Source organism: Corvus kubaryi, unplaced genomic scaffold (assembly GCF_017639235.1).
Source record: "Corvus kubaryi isolate FWS band 111438036 unplaced genomic scaffold, C.kubaryi_AGA036_p1.0 37385, whole genome shotgun sequence".
Taxonomy (NCBI): Eukaryota; Metazoa; Chordata; class Aves; order Passeriformes; family Corvidae; genus Corvus; species Corvus kubaryi.
In genome coordinates this window covers 32,074,325-32,096,853 of record NW_024581127.1, presented here as the reverse complement: position 1 = coordinate 32,096,853, position 22,529 = coordinate 32,074,325, and the positions used below count along the sequence as shown (strand labels likewise).

At 42.6% G+C, this 22,529-nt stretch overlaps 1 protein-coding gene across 6 annotated transcripts in view; it reads left to right on the top strand.

Annotated features, from left to right (window-relative positions):
- Positions 1–22,529, top strand: part of COL22A1 (collagen type XXII alpha 1 chain) — a 221,579-nt gene that overhangs the window by 122,818 nt on the left and 76,232 nt on the right. For all 6 annotated transcript variants that reach the window (XR_006017383.1, XR_006017382.1, XR_006017384.1 and 3 more), the window contains exons 16-23: positions 2,073–2,126; positions 4,205–4,249; positions 8,667–8,720; positions 9,967–10,020; positions 13,353–13,388; positions 15,203–15,232; positions 16,120–16,173; positions 17,086–17,139. Coding sequence is in view for 3 of the 6 variants with exons in the window: in XM_042036305.1 (XP_041892239.1) it covers positions 2,073–2,126; positions 4,205–4,249; positions 8,667–8,720; positions 9,967–10,020; positions 13,353–13,388; positions 15,203–15,232; positions 16,120–16,173; positions 17,086–17,139 (381 nt within the window). In the remaining 3 variants the exon portion in view is untranslated. The remainder of the gene's footprint in view (positions 1–2,072; positions 2,127–4,204; positions 4,250–8,666; positions 8,721–9,966; positions 10,021–13,352; positions 13,389–15,202; positions 15,233–16,119; positions 16,174–17,085; positions 17,140–22,529) is intronic.

The window sequence follows — 22,529 nt, the reverse complement described above, 5'->3', positions numbered from 1 at the left end:
GGCCTCAGTATGTCATCCCTGCTCAGTGATGTCTCCAGGGGAGATTGCTCCTAGCTCAGTGTCTTTGGCATAAAACTGTGGGGTTTGGTGTGTATTTTTTTTTCCTTTTCATCAGGCCTGGAGGGTAAACTTCACTGCTACCCAAGAAGGATATGTGATCTTGCTGGCTACAAGCTGGACACAAAAAAGAGTTATCAAAGCCAGCCTTGTGCTGAGGTGTTGGAGCTTCTGGTTATAGAAGATGTCATGATGGTCTGAGATGGCAAGAAATATCCACTGGTCAGTGGGGAAACTCTCACATAAGTATGTGGGACCTGGCAGGTTAATTTAAATGGAATAAGTGGGTCCAGAGAAAAAGGGCCATCGCTCAGATTGTTCACTGTGCGATGTTATAGCAGAGAAATAAAGTTTGGATTTTTGAGGTCAGACCCTTTAGCCCGTAATACCCTGCAGCAAATATTCAACATTTTCCTTCTTTTTTTTTTCCCCCTGTATCTCTAATAAAAGGATAAAGAGTTTTTTTGTGGTTGTCATTGCTGTGGCACAGACATAGCTATAGCATTCCCATCTGAACTGACAGTTATCTGCACTTAATAGAAAAAGCAGAGAGAGAGGGGGGAAAAAAATCAATCCTTTGAAATAAAAAGTATTAGGTAAGAGTTTCATTTTGACAAATTTCCTTCTTGCTTGCTTGAGCTGTTGAAGGTCTCACGCTTCTCTGGTTTACCAGACATGATCTCAGCACAGGCCTTGAGTGGGTTCAGCACATCTCGTCCAGACAAACCCAGATTCTCTATAAATTTTGCTGAGTGTTACGACCATGTTTTATGTAACAGGACTGAGTTGAGATTCTATAATTTGGACAGCTTGGAGCAGGACTCTGTTTCTCTTGGGGTTTTGTCTAGGCTTTTGTAGCAGTATTTTTCTGCAGGCTGAAGGAGCGATTTAGGTGCATGCCTGCTGCTCCCCCTCTGCTCTTAGAGGACTTGTAATGCTTCTGACCTTGCAGAGGTTCTCACATGTCTGATGATGTAAAGATCCCAGAGCCACCTTTGCTTGTGCTTGAACCCCATTCTTGCACTGCACTGAGGGGGAAAAAAAGCCTCTGTAGTTCTGCTACTAATTCATTGCAAACACATCTTCCGTTTTTAATTTTATTATCTTTTTAATAGGAAACTTCTGTTAATAGAAAATGTAGAAATTATTTTTGAATTATTTAATAATAATACGTCTATCTGTTTTGAAGCCTTATCCATTACAGCCACCCAGTCAGGGTTAGACAGGAGTTAGATGAGAGTGGTGGGAAAGGGGAAGTGATATAAGTACGAAAATAATCAGTTAAATATGTGATATAATATGCCAAACCAGTTCTCTAGGTCAACTCGCCAGACCCAGGCTGTGTCCATAGGATGGCTCAGAGGGCTAAGCCTGTTCAGCTGAGGATCCAGGTAATTTTCAGGCATTGTAAGACGCATAAAGGCACACAGTGAATACTCTCCATTTCAATGTACCTTCTCCAGGGAGAGTCAGTGCACAACCAGCTGAAGGACTGATGAAATGTACCTGATCCTCCTGCATTTTTTCTTATTTTTAAAAATAAACATTGGAAAATGTAATTCTGATCTGTTTCTTTTCATTTACTCTTCAAAACATATAACATTTTGAAGACTGTGGTCATTTTGCATCAATGTATATCTTTGCTTTGTTCCATTAACACTGTGTTCAGGAGCCAAAACAGATGTCATGTGCAACAACTGACATTGCCAAACCCTCTGAAATAACCTGTAGAGAAACTTGTATGGCACAGTTTGCCTTTGTAGGCTAAGTCTGAAAGCAGAAGGATAAAATTTGCTAATGTCTGAGGGGACACAGGAAAATATTGGAGTGTCACTTTGGGTAAGTAGTTGGAAAGTTGAACATTACTCCTTTATTAGCACTGAGAGAGTCAGGAAGCCTCAACAGCTCAATGTGAGCCTGGAAGAGCAACTTACATTTCTGACTAACTAATTTTATTCTTGGTCTTTTATGTGGAAGAGTTTCTGGTGGTTTACTGTATCTCAATTCCTTGCCAGGGATCCGAGGGAAAACAGGGTCCTCCAGGCATTAAAGGCTACGTAGGTGCACCGGTAAGTCATGGCTCTTGTTCAATTTCTAATGCTCTAGAAACTTTCTTTACTTTTTCAATGTGTTCTGCCCAGCTATATTCTTTTATTATTAAGCAGTCTATAGTCTGTCTGTCCACTTACCTGCACTGTGTCCAAGTGGTGAAATTTTCTTGACTTCACTGAATTTCTTCTATCTTCTTTAAATGAGAACAGACCTGTAGCCCGTAGAGAGATGTCAGCAGAAATGACTTGATTACTGAGATAACAGCTGGTGATTTTGTGATGCTCCCACTGTAATGCAATTGCTTTGGTCTGTGATGATGCACCATTTATATGGTGCTTAAAAACTTCATCAGAACACTAAAAAAATACCACTTCTCAGCAAGTTTCCAATCATATTTTCAAAACTCTCAGGGAATAGCCTTTAGGCTCAGGGGAAAAACCTGCATTGAATGAACAGACAGCAGTCCAAAATAAATTAGATTCTATCCAGTTAGCACCTCTGTCTTGTGGTCCCAGCTTAGTAAGCAGCCTTTAAACTGGTGTTGGAAAGGCTGTCTGGATTTTCTGAGATTTGATGACCCAGATGGGTTGAGGCCACCTCCCACAGGCTGGGGGATGAAAAGATTGTGAGCTGCCCTGGTGAGACATACTTGGGGTGATGGTGGATGAAAGGTTGGACATGAGCTGATAGTGTGCACTCACAGCCCAAAAGCACCATGGGCAGCAGGTGAGGGAAATTATTCTGCCCCTCTGCTCTGCTCTGATGAGAACCCACCTGCAGTGCTGCATCCAGCTCTGGGATCCCAGCACAGGAAAAGATTCATGGACCTCTGACAGCAGGTCCAGAACAGGGCATGGAAATGGTAGGAAGGCTAGAGCACTTCTCCTGTGAGGTAAGGTTGAGAGTTGGGATTTTTCAGTCTGGAGAAGGCTCTGAAGAGACCTGGTTGTGGCCTTTCAATATTTAAAAAGTGCCAAACTTTCTTATAAGACCTGTTGTGATAGGAAAAGAGGTAATGGTTTTAAAATAAAAGGGTTAGATTTAGATTAGGTTAGATAGTTTTTACTATGAGGATGGTGAGACTCTGGGACAGGTTGTCCAGAGAAGTGGTGGATGCCTCATCCTTGGAAGCATTCAAGGCCAGCTTGGACTGGGCTCTGAGCAACCTGCTCTAGTATAAAATACCCTGCCCATTTAGATGATTATGTAAATCACCCTGAGGGCCAAATACACCCAAACATGGAGCTCTCATTAGCTTGGAGGTAAGACTCCACTATAGTGTAAAGTAAACCGAAGTTTAAATTATTAGAGCAGGAAGCATTTTAAGCTTTGGCAGTTTTAGAGAGGTCACTACTGACTGAGCGTATTTGTCTCTCTATAGCTATTAGTTGATTGCTCTATTTCTACAATAAAGGTAAAATACAAGGTGTTTGCTGAGCCAAAGCAAGGTGAAATCCCTTTGTGCCCATTGAGGAAATTGTCTGTGTTAGTGCTACATCAAACTGAGCTCCACCAATGCTTCTGGTGTAGCTGGGAAGAGATGAATTATGCAGTCCTGAGGAACACTGGCACTGGATTTATAGCACAAAAATGTGCTGGGCCCCCAGGACAGAGAGCATCTAACCTTTGCCAGTTCTCAAAGCTACCTGCTGTCTGCCTGGCTACCACATCCAAACCCACCAGGAATGGGAATTCTTGCTTGTTTATGCGATAGGTTTTCTCATCAGTATTGTCCTCTACCGAAGTTCTCATTGTTTACAAGAAACATGAAAAATTCAGAGCATTGGTTGTTTTCCAGGCCATCTGCAGCTGTGGTGTGTTTCCTGTCCCTCCACTCTGCTGTTGGCAGGAGGGTCATGTGTCTGCAGGCAATATAATATTACAGATGTTCTTGGGCTCACAAGTGGTCCCTGCTCTGGGTCTGCTTAGACCATGCCTGCAGCCAACTTTGAGGACTAGCAACACAGAAAATGTCCTTGAGGTTCACTTGAATAGCTTGTGCAGATGTGCACACTGATTTGGTGACTAATTAGAGGAGATAACTATGCCTCTACTTGGATTTAGCTTTATAATCTCTGTTTCTTTTTATTTTTAGGGTCTACAAGGAGAAAGAGGAGAAAAGGGAACACGAGGAGACAAGGTATTTCTGCTTCATGCTAGGAAAAGCCAGGCCTTTCCTTTGCCCATTAGGTGAGGTGGGCTGCTACCAGCAGCTCTGGAGGGAGTTGAATGATGGAGTTGCCTCACTGTGCTGCACTTCCAAGTGCTCTCCACCTCCCATAGGTGTGCAGGAGGGCTTTTGGGATCTGTGCTGTCTACTAAGCACACATTCAGGGAATTCTTGTCTGTGTAGCCAGGGATGGAGGAGAGAGAGGAGGAGTGAAGGTTGCCAGTGGGGAGATCTGGAGGGGTGTCCACAAACCTGAGAGTTGAGAATGATCACTGACTGCCAAGTCTGCATCCAACATTTTCCTATCTCATTACAGGTTTTCACATTCTCCAACTTCCTATGCTTCTTTCTTCTCCCATCCCCATAAACTCACTAGAAATAAGCGCCAGGTAATTTGTCCTATGTTAAATGCTTCACCCAAAAGGAGTTGTTTCCCAGTTCCATGTTCTCTCCTGACTGTGAAGAGCTGTTTTACAGAGCACGTCACTCTGGGATTTGAACCATATTTGTGGCTCAAGGAAGAAACCAAGTGCTTATTATACCTGGAATAAGTATTTAAAAGGAGAGCTGGGCAGGCACAAAGCCTTAGTTATTTCAGTTTGCTCATTGTGTTCAGAGAGACTTCAGATGTGCACCCTCTTCTGCTGTAGACCTGCTTGGCAGTGCTCAAGGCCCCCCAAAAATATTCTGTCTCACTCACGACTCAAGCTGGTCCTGACACAGGTTTATCCCAGGGAGGGTCTGGCAACTTTGCCTGTGTTTGTGTAAAGGAGGGAGTCATCATCTTGCTGGCGTAGCTTTGTTCCCATTTCTCAGTGCCTATCTTTTTCTGGAGAGGAAACCCAACCATTAACACCAAATTTCTGCCTACTGGGAAAAATTATCAGTAGACCTTTAGTGTGAGATACTGTGTTTCTCTTTACCAGTGTCCTTTCTGCTGTCTATGATGAAGTAGCCACGATCATATTTTGTATTACCTCTCCTTGTTATTGCAGCTAGAGCAAATGGCTGGATTGTACATTATCTTCCTCATGCTTTTCCCTCAGCCCTTTGCAGAACTGGATAGGTGTCCTGTGTCTAGCCAGTGCCTCTGCTGCTTTTCCAGAGGCAACACTGTCTAATCTGCTGGAATATTTGGCTCCTGGAAGAAAATATATCTGTCTGACATCACTGTGATGGGAGAGGAAGCTGGAGCTGTGTGTGGGTAGGCAGCTGACTAAGTAGAGGAAGATTAAAGTGGGGAAGAAATGAATTAGGTTTTGTTTCATTAGAAGGATCTGCACAATTAGAGGTTCCCCCCATCCTTTTTTTTTTTTTTTTTCCCCTGAAGCAGCCAAATCTCTGCTACAACAATTGTGGTTTGATTTTTTTCCGGGTTTTAATGATGGTCTCAGTGCACCCACTGCCAGTGCTTTAACTTCTACCAGTCAGTACTACTGTGAAAACAGTGGGCGTAAATTCGGTGGGCCAAATATTTTCTTGTCTGCTCTTCAGTCTGTAACCCGAATACTGACACCTACGCAATCTGTGTTCCTTTGTGCCTGAGGAGAAAAGGGGTTATAATATCAGGTGGGAGCACTGGTTCATGCACTGAGTATTGTTCTATCAAGTCTTCCCCCTTACTACCAAAAAAGCCCTAAGTATCCCATCCACCTTGCTGCTTTATTCACATATCCTGGGACCTCGGATGTAAATGTTGAGGTTTTATAATGAGGTTCCCAAATCCAGTAGTCCTGGTTACACCTGCACTTTAAGAAAATCACTGCACCATGTGAGGGAAATCCCATGCCCTTTTGCATCCAGTGAGTTCATTGTAGACCCCAGGACAGACTCCAGAGATAAATATGATGCACTTCCCTGCCAGCAGGAGCCATGTCTGTATGTGATATTTGGCATGTTGATTTAGGCACGTCCAGGAGTTCAGTGTGACAAGGGGCACTGCTTTTGCTGTATAATCCTGTGTCTGTCCTGTAAACCCTTGTCTGTTTTATGGAGAAGGAATTGTGTAAGGAGGCAGCAGGGCTGGTCTTCTGCTGTCAGATCCCTCTGCAGTGTTTTTTTTTTTCTCCTCCAGCCTTTTCCAGGGCCCTACAGACTCCTGGGTAATACTTTTTCCAACAAATCATTAAATTTTCTAAATGGTAGAGGCCAGAGAGCAGCACTGAAGTTTTGGCAGAATTGTCATTTCCCCTGATTGCTTGTGAGTCTTCACCATTTTGTTCCAGTGGTTAAAAGAAAAAAATAAAACAGTAGAACACCGGAGAAAGAAATTGAGTCTTAAAGTGAAAATTTGAGAATGAAACTTTTATGTGTTTGTTCTTTCTGTTGGGAGAAAACTGCCTTTCACTGAGTAGCCTTATTTAAAAAATGGAAAAATATTAAAAAAATATTTATAATGACAGATTTTTCTGAAGAAACAGCAGAAAAACAGTAGTTTTCAAATGGAATTTTTTGTATTTGCTTGTATAAAAAATACACTTGCCTTTCCCAGCCCCCACTGATAGCAGTAAGAACATCGACACTTTTCTGTTTTGGCAGCTAAACCAGCATGTGTGAAGTACTCATTGCTGCAGTGTATTGATGTTAAAAATTCTCCTGGGAACGGACTGCACATTTTGTCAGCAATATACCAGGCTGTTGCTTGCTGAAAGTCTTAGATTCAGGATATTTGTAGTTCAGTCAGTGCAAAGGAAAACATTAATGTGGAAACTATCACCTCCAAAGCAAGTGGATCTGGGTGTCTGACACTGGTTTTCAGCTGCTTTCTGTAGGATATGGGTCCCTCTAATTTCATTCCTTGAATACATAATTTGAAATAACATTTATGTTAGAAGATTGATTGACTTTCTAAGGAGGAAAAATAAACAGTGATTAGCAAACCTATTTCTGACTTGCCGAATCAATGTAGTTTACAAAGGAGCTAGTTAAATCCAGTGCTGTGTGGGTTTGCAGGTAATAACAGTGGTCTAAAAGGATTTAAGATATATAAAAACATTTAAAAAGTAGCATAAAACTATTAGTTTTCTGTCACTGTTTCTACTTGTACAATTTGTTTTTACATACACATTCATATTAACATTGGCACTGTGTGTGTGTGTTTGATAGTTTATATTCAACTATGGGTGCAGCATCCAAACAAAATCTGTGTTTCACTTTACAGGGATTTAAGGATTTTAAAGAGCACAAGAAAGTCCCTGTTTCTAAGAGTTTTTAAACTAAAGAGGTTGGAATGGTCAAAGGCCACAATCAGTAGGAGAAAAGTGAAGTTCAGCACAAGTATGTAATTGATCCAGTTATCTCTATCAAGAACCTTGATTATAAAATATGAAATATGTTGAGCTTGAATATGGAAGAACAGTAGAGATCAGGGTCAGAATTCAAAATTATCGTGTAAATACAATCCCCCAAAGCAGAAGATGACATTGAGAAGGGGCACTGCAGGATGTTTCATACACATAGGACAACAAATTGCAGTTATGGATTGGGAACAACTGATCAAGGAGCTGTCTTGTGGAAGGTGGGTTGGTGTAAAGTAAACATTCTCCTGGGATTTAAACAGAAGAATAGTCTACAAAACATGAAAACATATTTCTGCTCAAAGTTAGGCTTGCTGTGTTGAGTTTCATGCACCCAGCTACAATGAAGATGTGGAAAAATTGGACATTGCACGAAGGGGTGCGACAAAAATGATCAGAGGACTGACAAACATGGCCATGAAGAAAAGCTGGAAGTATTATGGTTGTTTAGTCTAGAGAAATTTGAAGTGGGAGTTTTGTAAATCTTCAAATACTTAACAGGTCATTGTAAAGATGAAAGAAACAGTTCCCTCTGTGGGGGGTTAAGGAAGGACTTACTAGTCTGGAAGTGCAGCAATAAAAAAGAGTCAGGTTTAGGTACAGGGGAAAGAACCCATATCTTCAGGTAATAAAGTAGTGAAATCAATTGCATATGGACTTTGTGGACTGTCCAGCTCTGGAGACATACAGGAACAGATTAATTTTTCCCCCAGGTTACAGAAAGGAAAGGTGAAAAATAAAAGATTTTTCTTTACTGACTAAAACTGACCTATTGGTGGATTGCTTCATTATTTTTTAAGAGCTGATCTGGGCTGACATTCTTCTGGAGCCCATTGTCCAGTTTACACGAACCCACCTCAGCAGGCAGAGGAAGGATGCCAACATGGAAAACTAGCACACCACTGCTTGTGGTTGCAGCAACTTTTCATGGTACAGATGTGGGAACTTTTGCCATTTTCTCTATGGGGCTGGCTGGAATTTCTCTCCTTATTCATTACTCTTGGAGCAGATAACATGGACATGCCCTTCAGGGCAGTGACCTAAACACCACAGATTTGAATTATAGTGGTTCTTTCTCTTTTTTTTTCCAGGGAGAGAGAGGCCTGGATGGGTTCCCTGGAAAGCCAGGTGTGGAGGGGAAACAGGTATGTGGCAAATGCTCAGTAACATGAAGTGTTTCTTTGGAACGAGTGGAAGTTGACTCTAAAACTGATACTTACCCTTGGTGGCTGCTGAACCATGACAGTACCCAAACATGTCCCTATTCTGAGGATCTTTGATGGCACCATTTTATTTTTTTGTTTGTTTGGTTTTAGAATTAAACTAGAATGCAATATACACTTACAGGAAATGCCAGTCCTTTAAACGTGATAAGTTAAATGTTTGTCTTAATTTTCATTAAATACATAAGAAAGCACTCATAAAAATTCAGTTGTTTAAGCCCACAACAGGAAAGGAAGAGAACTGGATTTAATATATTGGGTTTGTTTGCAATAAAAAAGGCTTGGAACTATTTACATTTTTAAAACAAAAAGAAAACAGAAAATGGCCTAGAAGATCAGTACATTTCTGCTGATCAGACACACAATGCTTTGTCTAAAACCGCTATCTGTAGATTCTGCAAGACTGTTTTCATTACCCAGAGAATGATACTTAATGAGAGGCATCCTTTCCTTCCAAGGACCTTCTGGTCTAAATAGCAAAGAACAGAGTGAGAAGCAGAGGCCATAAGTTATTTGCCAAAAGCCATGAAGCTAATCATTGCCACCCTTGAGCCTGAAGCCTCCGGGGTGCAGCATCTGCATCCTGTTCTATCCTTCAGTCACAGCTTACTTTGTACCAAGAAGTATGTATCTAGTTAGTGTTTATCACTATCCTTGTAAGATGGACATGTTTTTCAGTGTTACAAAAGGATAAGGAACTGGTTTATACTTGTAGCAAACATAGATGAAGTAGGAAATTGCAGAGAGACATGAAGATGAATCTTGTTTGTTTACTACTTCAAAGGAACAATTTCTCCAAGTGAAACCCTGTTGCAGAAGTTTAGTTATCTGAAGCATTTCTTCCTTTTTCATGTCTAGACACCTAGAAGGGGGTAAATCTTCGTGCCTGCATTTTATACTAAATTTTGTGTTTGACACTGATATACTCACTGAACTGCAATTCTTCTGAACCAGCTGAAATTGGATTGGTGTTATTGTGGTTGCTGTGGCATCTCCATTGTTATTCTTTTTCCTCTCTGTACAGCAGAGTCAAAGTAGCCTCATGTGTTCTCTTAGTTCCTCCCCACTGCAATAGGATATCACTGTTTGTGCTGCCAATACCTGCAGCCTTATGTTTCTCCTGCACTTTAGAAACAAAGAGTTTTCTCTCAATTTTACCTCTTTATAGGGCCCTCCTGGCAGCCCCGGCCCCCCTGGTGCTAGTGGGACCAAAGGAGAAAAGGTGAGTTGGAATGGGATGCACAGAGTGGATTTAGAAACACATTTGTTAATTCTTCTTTGGGCCCTCAGTGCTGGAAGTCAGGGCTGTTGGACTAATATTTATTTCATTTGTGTATAACAGAAGTTTAGATACATTTAAATGTTTCACTTTTCTGACATGGCTTCAGTCTGAAATGGGTGTGAGTGTTGTGTCTGATTCCTCTGCTCTTAGTTTAATGCTCATAGTGGGAGTAGAAAGAAATACTGTAGTTTGGGTCAAAAAATACTACTCATCTAAGAAATGTGGGTAGAGATGTCAATATGCTTGTGTAGAAGCTGTTTTTCTGACCCAGGAGATGTAGAATTGACTCAGAAAGTGACAACAAAATGACTCTGAGCCTCCTACCTGCAAAATAATTATTCACTGCTCTCAGCAGCAATTTTGACCTTGTTATTTTACAGAGTCGTAGAGTATTCAGGGAAGCATTATGTTTCCCTCTCTGTTAGAGATGATGTTATGGTTTTGGTATTTCTGACATAGCTCTTTGGCGTGAGTGGAAAGGCATGGCCAGTTCTGTATTTCTTTATCTCCTCTGGATTAAGTAAGTGACCCTTATCCAAGAATGCAGAGATGGGAAGCAATTACTTCTATTCTCTTCCTGGAGTAGTCATCAGCCTTGAGTTCATAGCACTTCATCCAGCTGTCCCCTCTGCCACCTTCTGTGCAATTCTACAAGGCAGTGCTGTAATCCATCCTCAGCCGGCTCTCCCTGCCCAGGATGCCTTTCTTTTGTCTTGGGCGTGTCGGGCTGGGGCTGGCAGCAGGACCTACCTTTGGCAGGTGGTTGCCTCAGCGTGAGCAGTCATCCTTGGGGATCGTCCTGGTGCTGGCAGTGGGGCTCACTCCTCCAGCTGCCTACTGAGGCAGCTGAAAGAGAAGAGCCGGCGCAGAGCCCGCCGGGCCGTCTTGACGATGGAGCGCCATCGCCGTGGGGCCGGGGGCTGCGGGACAGTGGCCATGCCAGCGGGGGGAGAAGGGCCACTGCGTGCCAGGGGCTGGGCAGGCAGCGGGCAAGCTCCTGCCGGTGCCCCATCCCGGCAGGGCTTTTCCTGGGGAGGGGCAGACAGTGTGACACCCATGCCCAAGAAGGGCCGGAGGGAGGACGAGGGGAACTGCAGGCCTGTCAGCCTGACCTCGGGGCCCGGCAGGGTTCTGGAGCAGATCGTCGTCAGTGGGATCGCATGGCCCATAGAGGGGAACCGAGGGATCAGACCCAGCCAGTGTGGGTTTAGGAAAGGCAGGTCCTGCCTGAGCAATGTGTTGTCCTTTGATAAATGTGTGGCACACCTCAAGGCTGAGGGAAAAGCAGTGGATGGAGTCTCCCTGGACTTGAGCAAAGCCTTTGACTCCGTCTCCCACAGCACAGTCCTGGAAAAGCCATCAGCCCAGGGCTTGGGCAGGTGCACTCTGCTGGCTTAAGAACTGTTGAGATGGCTGGGCTCAGGGAGTTGGGGAATGGTGTCACATCCAGTTGGCGTCTGGTCAGTAGCGGTGTCCCCTGGGCCCAGTCCTTTTCAGTTTCTTTCCTGCTGATGTAGCCAAGGGCATCGAGTGTACCCTCAGTAGTAAATTTGTGATGATACCGAGGTGGATGGGGGTGTCGATGCCCTGCAGGGTAGGAAGGCTCTGCAGGGGGATGTGGACAGGCTGGCTGGATGGTGTGAGGCCAGCGGGATGAGATTCAAGAAGAGCAAGGCCTGGGTCCTGCCCTCGTGTCCCAACAAGGCCCTGCAGTGCTCCAGGCTGGGGGCAGAGTGGCTGGAAAGCTGCCCAGCAGGAAAGGCCCGGGAGGTGCTGGCCAACAGAGGCTGAATGTGAGGCTGCGTGTGCCCAGCTGGGCAAGGAGGCCAGTGGCCTCCTGGCATTCTGTGTCAGCAATAGTGTGGCCAGCAGGACCAGGGTGGTGATTGTCCCTCTGTGCTGGGCACTGGGGAGAAGTTCTGCATTTGGTTCTGGGCTCCTCATGACAAGAAAGAGATTGAGGTGCCAGAGCATTTCCAGAGAAGGGCAGTGCAGTTGATAAGGATCTAGAGTGTAAGTCCTATGAAGAGTGTCTTTGGGAGCTGGGTGTATTTATTCTGGAGAAAAGGAGGCTCAGGGGGGACCTTACTGCTCTTTACAACTCCCTGGCAAGTGGTTGTCGCCGGGTTGGGATCTGTCTCTACTTGCAGGCAACCAGCAACAGGACAAGAGAAAATGACCTCAAACTATGCCAGGGAACATTCAGGTTGGACATCAGGAGTAATTTGTTCACTGAAAGGTTTGTCAGGCATTGGAAGGTTCTGCCTAGGGACATGGTACAGTCACCATCCCTGGAGATGTTCAAGGAACTACTGGACGTGGCACTCAGTGCTGTGGTCTTGTTGCTGTGGTGGTGTTCAGTCAAAGGTTGGACTCAATGACCTTGGAGGTCTTTCCAACCTTAATGTTTCAGTGATTCGGTCGTCAAGGTCCCTTCAAACCAAAACCATTCTATGAAGCTCTGAATAAATAACACATAGTAATTGAACTTAAGAGAAAGAAATGTGAAAAATATGCTGGGTCATTCAGAGACCTACATGAGTAATGAATAAATAGAGTGTGGAAGGAAGCTATGTGATAAATTAAACACCAGTCTGTGCCTAAAGTAAAGGATATACCTTCTGTATAAACAGTCTTAAAGCATAATAAATGATGGACATCACTGAAGAAAAATGAACTGGAACAAATTGATAGCCTAGATGGCAATAAATCATGGAAAGAGGGTATAGCATCCTAGTGTCCTGCAAACACTATGGTATGATTCGCTCTATAAAATGACTTGGGGAAAATGGTACCATTTTTCACTTTTTTTGCAAAGTTATTTTGGTCACTAATGAACAGAAGCATTTTGACCTCCTAAATATCCATCTTGTTGGGGGTCTGTTAGGGATTTACACATCAAGCAGTTTGTTTATGTGGTAAGTGTACAGAGCAAATACAAGACTTTTTGAAGCCCAAATCTGATGCTATTGTGCATCCAAGTGCATCATTCATTTTAAGTCACTGAATGTCATTAAAATTAATGTAAAATCATCACAGTAATACAGACTACAACCAGTTCCTGTATGCATTCATCTGCAGAGCAGAGCAAACAGAGTTAATTGAGGTTGTGTGTCCAGATCTATTAATTACGGGATCGTATTGAAAATAAGAATGTACAACAACAGTTGGAAAACATGCTCAGGATGTTGATTTTGTTTTGCACTGTGTCATATATTATGCCATGTTGTGTTCTGTGTGTGTTTTTTCATTTCTTTTATGTTTTCTTGCAGGGTGAACCAGGACTTCCAGGATTGCCTGGCACTTTAGTAAGACTTTTTTTTTAGATTTCCCAAACTTTGTAGGCACTATTGCATGAGAAGAGAAAGTTGAAGTGCAGGGTGGGAGGATCTCACTGAGAGATTGTTCTTAAATACTTTTGGTTTGCTCTTTTTTTTAAAGAAGTTTTAAAAAGTGAAGACCTTTGAAGAAGACATGTGACAGGTTCCAATGAGGAGATGCTCTGCCACAATTTTGGGGGATTGTGAAGTGTGAAGATCAGGACTTGAGGCAATGAAAGCATTGCATCAAGTGCATCAAACAGAGCAATACTGTGACAGGAGACTGTGTGGTTTCTGACAGTTGATTCCAAGTGGCCTTTGGTACACAGAGCCTGTGAAAGTTATAAACGCAAATGAAATTTCAGTATTGAGTAGCTGAGTGTCTTTGACACAGACTGAGAGAGTTGGGGCAGGAGAAGAAAAAGGCAGTTTCTGATTAGAGGGAACGATCTTTCCGTGGCTTATATCTGAAATAGTCCTGGTGGAATGTAAGACAGCTAGGACTTGATGTGCTGAAATCAGGAAAGCACTGATGAAAAAATTAAACAGAGAAAACAGAAGAGTGGGATTTATCTTTCCCATGGCACTAAATTAACATCCTTTGTGCATCCCTCTGCCTTCAGCTTTAGGGACCGAGTCTGGAGAGCTGGCCAGAGTAACGACACATACACCGATACGATTTGAGCATCGTTCTCCCTTTATTGTTCAGCTATGCTGACTTATATCTACTTTTGCAAAGATTCACACCCAGTCCCTCTAGACAGCCTCTAATCAGCGGGGGAGACGACCAGTGTATAACTTGCCAAGGACTTTCAGGGCTGCCTGGAGCCAGGTGCTTTCCAGGCTTGCTTGCAGCCAGGGGCCAGTTCAGGGGTTTTTCCTCAGCAACCCTGGGTTGTCCAGTCTTTCCAGGGGTATCATATGCCCCTGTTCCACAAGGAATCCCTCTACAGTCAGCAGTGCCTTCACTGACGCCAGAGACATCTCTGGTTGGGATGTAAGGATGTCCAGAGACTAGTATTGTCTGTATGAAGAGGTCATCTCCAAGTGAATGGAGAAAGATTTACCACTAAGTATGCAGAGGAGATGTCTAGAACTGAGTTCAGTACAGGCAGGTAACAAATCAGTTAGGGTGTATCCCTTTTACTTTCCAAAAAAATAGGATTAAAATAGGAAACAGTACTCTTCAACTAAAGACAAGAATGAGAGGCTCCCTGGTAATCATGGGGAAGTCAGCAGGCAATTCCCTTACTCAGAATGTGGTAGAAAGTAAAGGAATTAGAAAAAGAAAACTATGAAAAAACACCCTATTTGGGTAAGAACATTTTGTTGTCCTGCTTAAATGTAATATTAATGATGGGACAGTAGTTACCAAGAAATTTTGAAAGATGTGTATAACATCTGAAAATGAGCCTAACAGGTGGGGCATATCCCAAGCCAGTCTGCTTGTTATGTGATGCCTTCTGCATTCAATAGAACTTTGTAATTTAGAATAAAACAAGATCTGGGGAATTTACTAACTTGTTTATATGATGAGATAATGAATTAAGTTCGTACTGTTTATACAGCCACCCAAATCACTTCCCAGGTAACTGTGTGAGCAAACCTTGTGTCAGTCTGAGCTCTTTAAATAGAAAGCATCCCCCAGCATGCAACAGGATTTGAGGAGCTGTAGGAGTTATCATGAAACTTGAAGGAACCTCAAGGGGAGAAAAATACCCTGTGGGGGCCCATATTTGGCCTTCTATTTCTGCCTTGTATTTACTCTTTCCATCCTTTATGACTCTGCATTTCTATTGCAGGTGCATACTGAAGGCCTAAAAGGAGAGGAAGTAAGAGAGACTCAATATCTCTTCTTTCATTGCAAGGATATTTTAATGTAATTCTGTTGCCTGTTAGGTTAGATTTCTCTTTAGAATGGTACTTTAAAGGGAAGGTGGATGGAAGCATTATCAGGCCATCAAGAAATAAATTTTCCTGTTCACAGTGGAGAAAATAACCAAGAAAAGAAAAAGAGCAATGTCCTTCTCATATGCAGTGAATCTTACATGAATGAGAAGTACAAATTGTGGAGTCAGCTATGCAATTATTTAAGGACAGCAGTGTGTTAACATTAATGTTAAACTGTATTTGATTTTTATGCCTAGTTTCTCTCTGAACCCGGGCACTCAAATCGGGGGGACATATCCATTGTGTCAGTCTGTTAGTCCTATGTATAAAAATATATATATATTTAAATTTTGATTTTGTGTTGGTAGATGTGCAATTTGCATTTAGTTGTTACTTAATGTAATGCAATACATCATATAAATGATGATTTAAAGCCCTTCACTGCTCTGCAGGCTTGGGGGAAATGCTGGTGGAAGCTGCTTATGCAAAAATTGCTCTTCTCCACCACCAAACCCCAGCACAGAGTATTGTAGTGGAATATCCAGGATATCCCAGTGTTTTGGACCTTTGAAAATCAGAGAGCCAGATATGGATAAGTGCCTGCTGAGTGTGGGTGGATCATTCTGTCTGCAGTCTAGTGAGTGCTGATAATTCGAGTAGCCAGAGATTAAGGAGAAAACCAGCTGGTCTCTGCATTGGTTCTTCAGGACTTGTGGGGAAGGGGGTGGTATAGGTCCTGTAAAGACAGACAACATGTCTAATGTGCCCATGCACATTTTTGTAAAGATACTTTAACACTTTTTAAAAAAAACCCCAAACATTCCTGTAGGGAAAGCCTGGGCCACGAGGACCACAAGGCCAGCCTGGACTTCCTGGACCTCCAGTAAGTTGTTTCTCTCACTGCTTGCAATTTCAGAAGCTGAAACTCAGGCTGGAGTGAGGCATATGAAAGTCTTATACATTATTCAGGCTATAAAATATTTAAACAGTGCCCACAGCCTGCAGTTTTCTTCATTGCTGAGAGGAGGTGTTGTGCTGTGGACGGCCTGTCTGAACACAGGGAGGTGACAACCAGGACATGGGCAGACTTTGCCTCAAGGCTGTTGTCATGCAGAACCTGATTGGCTTTCTGTTTCCAATGTCCTGAAGAGCTGTATGGGCATTCAGCACATCTCAGAGAGGCACTGACTGATAACTTTTGAGCTGTCATGTCATGAAGGTCAGGGAATAGTTGCAGTCAAAGGGGTTGGCATTATGCCACAAGGTCATGGCTGAAATATTTTGTGGATGAAAACTAGGAATTGGGTATGTGTGTTTATATTTCAACACAATTTTTGAAAGTTTGTACATGCCCACATTCTTACTTCTGACTTAAATTGTAGCCTTTTCTAGTTATATTTTATGACCCAGCTCTGCAGGATGTCTCAGTTCAGACTGTCACTGCTGCCTCATTTGCAAACACTCCGTGTTTCTTCTCTTTTGAATTGCTTGTTGTGTTTCACTGTTGATTGGCTTTTGTAAAACTGATGGCATTATGAAGATGTGTTACTTAGGTAAATCTGGTTTGAATAATGTAATTTAAATATAGTTGTGTGCTCTGTATTTAATCAGGGCATTGTCACTTTTCTCTATCTTGTTTACTCATTCTCTTCTGCTCACAGGACAACATAATTATCAGGTAAGAGTTGTCTGGGTACCCATGCAGTAATGGTAGCACAAAACAGATAGGAAATTGTTATATAGTTCACTAGTTTTTCTTATTCTGTTAACTTTCTAAATCTTTTCATTTTTAAAGGGACATCCTGGTCTGGAAGGCAAGCCTGGAGTCCCTGGTTTGCCAGGTCAAAGGGTGAGTTGCTTTTTTATTTAATCTGAGTCTCAAAAGGCTCAGGACAGCTTTGTTCAATAAGGTTTGCTGCTTTCACCCACCTTACATGTACTTTTCTACTTATATAAGAATCCTGAGGCCCAGATCCTTTCCTATACTCCTTATTTATGGTGCAGGAACTTTCAGTACCTCTTGGAGTCGACAGGTTGAATGCAGGGCAGGTTCTTTCTTGCTATGTGCTCTCCTTACTGCCAAGGGGATTCTTGATATGACTGAGTGTGCAGAACCACTACAAATGGAGTCTGTTTGAAATTCCAGAGAAATTTTGTTGTCCTGGAAGTCAAATGAGTGTAAAGATTCTTGCAGTCCTTTTTGTTTTCTTTTCTGTTTGGTCTGTACTCAAAAAGAGGGTTCCCAAAAGTGGTAGCTGGTGTACCATTCTCTGCCAGGAGCTTAGTTTTCCTGTGTATGAAAAAATGTTGGATTTTCTCTGACATGGAATTATGTCTCAAATATTTGAGTACTACTAAAAGGTAAATTTCATACTGGGCCTGATGTTATTACACTCATACTCTGAACCTGCCTTTCCTTGCTTCAACCTGTTCTTATGAAGAACATTTCACTGGACAACATAGACTCATACAATATCCTGATTTGGAAAGGACCCACAAGAATCATTGGGTCCAACTCCTGGCTCTGCACAGGACACCCCAAGAATCCCACCATGTTCCTGAGAGCACTGTCCAAACACTTCTTGGACTCTGTCAGGCTTGGTCCTGTGACCACTTCCCAGGGGAGCCTGTTCCAGTGCTCAGCCACACTCTGGGTGAAAAACTTTTTCCTGATATCCAACCTAAACCCTCCCCAATTCAGCTTTATGCTGTTACCTCAAGTCCTGTCACTATCACCTGAGAGAAGAGATCTGTACCTGCCCCTCCTATTCCTCTCTCAAGGAAGTTGTAACTGCAGTGAGGTCACCCCTCCGTCTCCTCCAGGCAGAACAGACCAAAGGTCCTCAGCCACTCCTCATAAGGCCATTCTCTCCTTTGGACACTCTCTAATTGCTTTATATCTCTCTTATATTGTGGCACCCAAAACTGCCCCCACGACTCGAGGTGAGGCTGTCCCAGTGCAGAGCAGAGTGGAACAATCCCCTCTCTTGCCTGGCTGGTGATGCTGTGTCTGATGCCCCCCAGGACAGGGTTGTCCCTCCTGGCTGCCAGGCTACTGCTGACCCATATTCAGCTTTCCATTGACCAGGACCCCCAGGTCCTTCCCACAGCTGCTTTCCAGCCTCTCATTCCCCAGTCTGTTCATACATCCACTGTTTCCCCATCCCAGGTGCAGAATCTGGCCCTTGCCCTTGTGGAACTTGGTACAGTTGGTGATTGCCCAGTCCATTTTTCAAGGTCTTTCTGCAGGGTCTCTCTGCCCTCAAGGGAGTCAACAAATAGGAGTGGAAGTGAGATACCTGCTTAGCCTTTTTGGAGGCAGTCACTTGGGTCTCAGTACTGCTATTTCAGTACTTTTTTAAGTAATCACAGAGACTTGATGATAGCTCACTCCTTAAAGGAGAACATGGAGTTTGCCTGCAGTGCTTTGAGTCAGCACCAGTGCTGTTATCAGCCTGTGTGAGAACCTGTGAGCATAGGAGGGTGATGAGCAAACAACAGTACAGGGAAGAAATACACACCTTGCTAAGAGGTTTTCTAGAGACTGTCCATTGGATTGCATGCTATTAAATTTAGCTGTAAGCCTGACTTTTAGGAATCTTCTCCTTGGGAAGATAGTGCATGCAGCCTTTAGTCAATGCCTCAGTGGAAAAGGGCATTTACTTACTTTCTTGTAATTTCTCAGTTCTTAGAAAATATCACTTTAGAAAATAGCTCTGCAGTGCTTTACTCAAAAGTTGGTAAGTTAGGAATTACCCTGGTTTTAAAGCCTGCTGTGAAACGTTGGTTCTTGAATAAGATTAATAGAGCATATTAGCTGGGTAAAGGACAGTGATCTGTCAGGATCTGCAACAGGACGGAAAATGCTCCTGTTAATGATCATTTGACTATAGATGTCATTTGATCTGTTCTGTCTTTGAACTTTTCCCTAGACTCTGTTGTGTCTAGCTAGTTAGACTTCTCCTAAAGGTCTTTATTAGTCACCAGGCATCTTAGATGAATAGATATATTTTTTAATTAAAGGCCATTATTCAATGACTGAATACATGAGATGAATCAAAGTCCTGGGCTTGGTGGATCTCCACAGATCCTGTCTGGGGGCAGGAGGTAACAATTTCATCCTGAACCAAGCAATTGGGTTGTGTTCATTTTACTAGTCAGAAGTTCCTGGCACTGGAGGTCTGCATTTTGACAACGATACCCTCACATTAGGAGCACACCGTGTGAAAAAAAATGCTTTGCTGTTCTCATGTGACCTGTAAGACCTTTGAGTGACAGACAATACTGTCCTCAATTTATTAAAACTGCCTGAAGAAGGAGAAATCTGAGAGCCTGGTTTCACTTTTATGGTGGTTTTGTGGTTGTTTTTCCTCTTCCTGTCCTTTTTCTTCTGTCAAAATGAAGAGAACTGAAGTGCTTTGGTTCTGCTCTTACGTCTTTGATACCTGATCTACTGAAATATTTGTTGGAAATAAAACCAATTTTTTTTTCTTAATAGACGCAAAAGGTGCAGACATATGACATGCTCCTGGAAAGCACACAGATCTGTGGCCAGTACAGACTAAACATAGGGTTCTTCTGAAGTGTACTCAGTAACTTGGATTTCAAGAATTTGCCTCTTTTTTAAATGTTACAAATTCATTCAAGTGATTGAAATCTCAGAAAGAGACCAAGAGAAAACATTTATCCTACAGCAGTACTTCCCACACAGGCATGAAGTAGGAGCTATCGAGACCATTTTGAGTTTGTTGTGCTGGACTGCAGCTTAGTTTTATAAAGTTGTGTTGATAAAATCTTTCCAAGATACAAGGTACAATCAATACATAGCAAAAAATAATACAGCATTCTCATAGGGTAGTAAGAATAATCTTATGAAAAGAAAATTAATGGAAATGTATTTATAATATAGTAGCATTTATTGAATGTCCTACTCCAAGTAAGTCAGGAAGATAAGTAATAATAATAATAATAAAACTAAAACTGGGAACTCCTGGGTTCAGGGTACACCTATGTGCCTGGTAACAAATCTACCTCTGTTCCTGGGACCAAGCCTCAGAGAAAAACCCCAGCATCTCTCTTATGAGGAAAAGCTGAGGGAGCTGGGCCTGTTCAGCCTGGAGAAGTGATGGCTGAGAGGGGACCTCATCCCTGTCTGTCAGTGTCTGCAGGGAGGGCTCAGAGCATGGACCAGGCTCTGCTCCTGGTGCCCAGCAATGGGACAAGAAGAACGGGCAGGAACTGATGCACAAGAAGTTCCACCTGAACACAAGGCAGCACTTCTTTCCTGTGCAGTGACTGAGTGCTGAACGGATTGTCCAGAAAGGCTGTGGAGTCTCCCTCACTGGAGATATTCCAGAACTGTCTGGACACAATTCTGTGCCTGTGCCCTGGGATGACCCTGCTGGAGCAGGGAGGTTTGACCAGATGACCCACTGTGGTCCCTTCCAGCCTGACTGATTCCATGATTCGGTGATTCTCTGTTCTGGCTTCAATGTTGTAACTCTGGAAGTAGCCACCTTGACGTGTAGCTCCCACATGGATAGGAAGCTGGAGGTGGCTCATCTCCCATGTCTGGCCCCACACACCACATCCTGTGTGCTTTATTCATAAGATTATTTATTTATTTGAGTTTTTTAACAGTGTCCTTTGCATAGTCACCTTGGCAGTGGGCAAAATGATAATCTTTAACTAGAAAACATTTGTTAAATCATGTGGCGATGAGTCCTTCAGATTAAAAATGGGCTCTTGTTGGCTTTGACAAGAAAAGAAATGATGGATGTTGGAAAAGTAGAAGGAACATTTATGAATAGTGGGTGTGCTGGAATATATAATTCAAATTTTTATTGGTATTGAGTCCTGGCAATGATTACAAATTCCTTCTGATATCTGAGGACCCTATAATCACTCCTTTAATATTCTTCTAAAATTCTTTTGTATATGACCGCTGATTTTCATTGTTTTGAAGTGGAGGGTTGTTGGGGATTTTTTTATGAGAAAAACAAGTAAAATGACTGATTCTGACACACCAGCTAATAAATCTCAGTCACAACTGAGGAAAATACGATGAAAACTTGTTTTGTTTTTGATGGTTTAGATTTTTCATTCATTTAAGTCAGCAGAAAGCTTGTTGTTCATAGATGTTTCTGCACTTATTTCAATGAAGAAAAAGGAAAATTTTATATATGAATCTTAAGCATCTGTATGACCATTCACATTATCAGGGACATGAAACTTCTTTAATTATATTTTCCTTCTAAAAAGAAAATCAGTCTGGATGGGAAGGAGAAATGAGAGAGAAAAAAATCTGTTTCTCAGATATTTGCATGACTCTTCTTGTACCCTCCTACTATATTACTAACAGCCTCAGAAATATTAATGATTCAGTGTCTGTTACACATGAGGGAAGAATAGATCAGTTTTATAAAATATGTGACTTGCCTAAAGTAACACAGCATGTCACCTGTTTGGTTGAGAAACAAATCCAACCTCTGCCTTAACTCCAGTGCTTTCTCCATCCTTTCTTCCTCATTTTTCTTGTGTAGGATTTTTTCCTTTTGAATTATTTGAGGTCAAACCCATGGGGACAGAGATGCTGCAGCAATCCATACAGGTGACCTTGGTGCAAGGGTATACTCCAGGTCTTGGCTTGTCCTTCCCTTGCACCAGTGAAGTTCCCTGGTTCCCCTGAAGGGATAATTTTTACTTGCTGAGAAGTCAGTGAGCTCTGCCCCTTGGTGCTAATGGCACCCTTACTTACAATTGCCTCACAGATTCCTGTTTCCCATCCTAGAGAGTGTGAATCTTTTCTATTCAACCATGCACCAAAGTTCTTAATTATTTTATATCTTAATGCATGGAGCAGTGCAGGGAACCAAAGGGACTCTGCTTTACCTCTCAGCCCATGTCTACATTTGTCACCTCCCTTGGCTGCATCTCGGCACCACGACTTCCTTACCTGTCTGTAGGGAGAAGCCAGGTGGGATTGCAGAGTGTAGGAGATGCCATGATGTGCATGAGAACAACCCTCAACTTTAGGATTATTGTCACAATTTGGAAGATACAGGACTGTCAAAGACTGCTGGAATTTCATTTCCAAATCGTGTCTGCTGTCTTCATTTCTAGATTTTGTGTTCTGTGTACTCACATTACGTTGATTTACCAGTTTGGGGGTAACAGACTTCGGAAAATCAATAGCAGCATTTGGTTTGCTCTCTAATATGTTCTCCTCTGTTGAACATG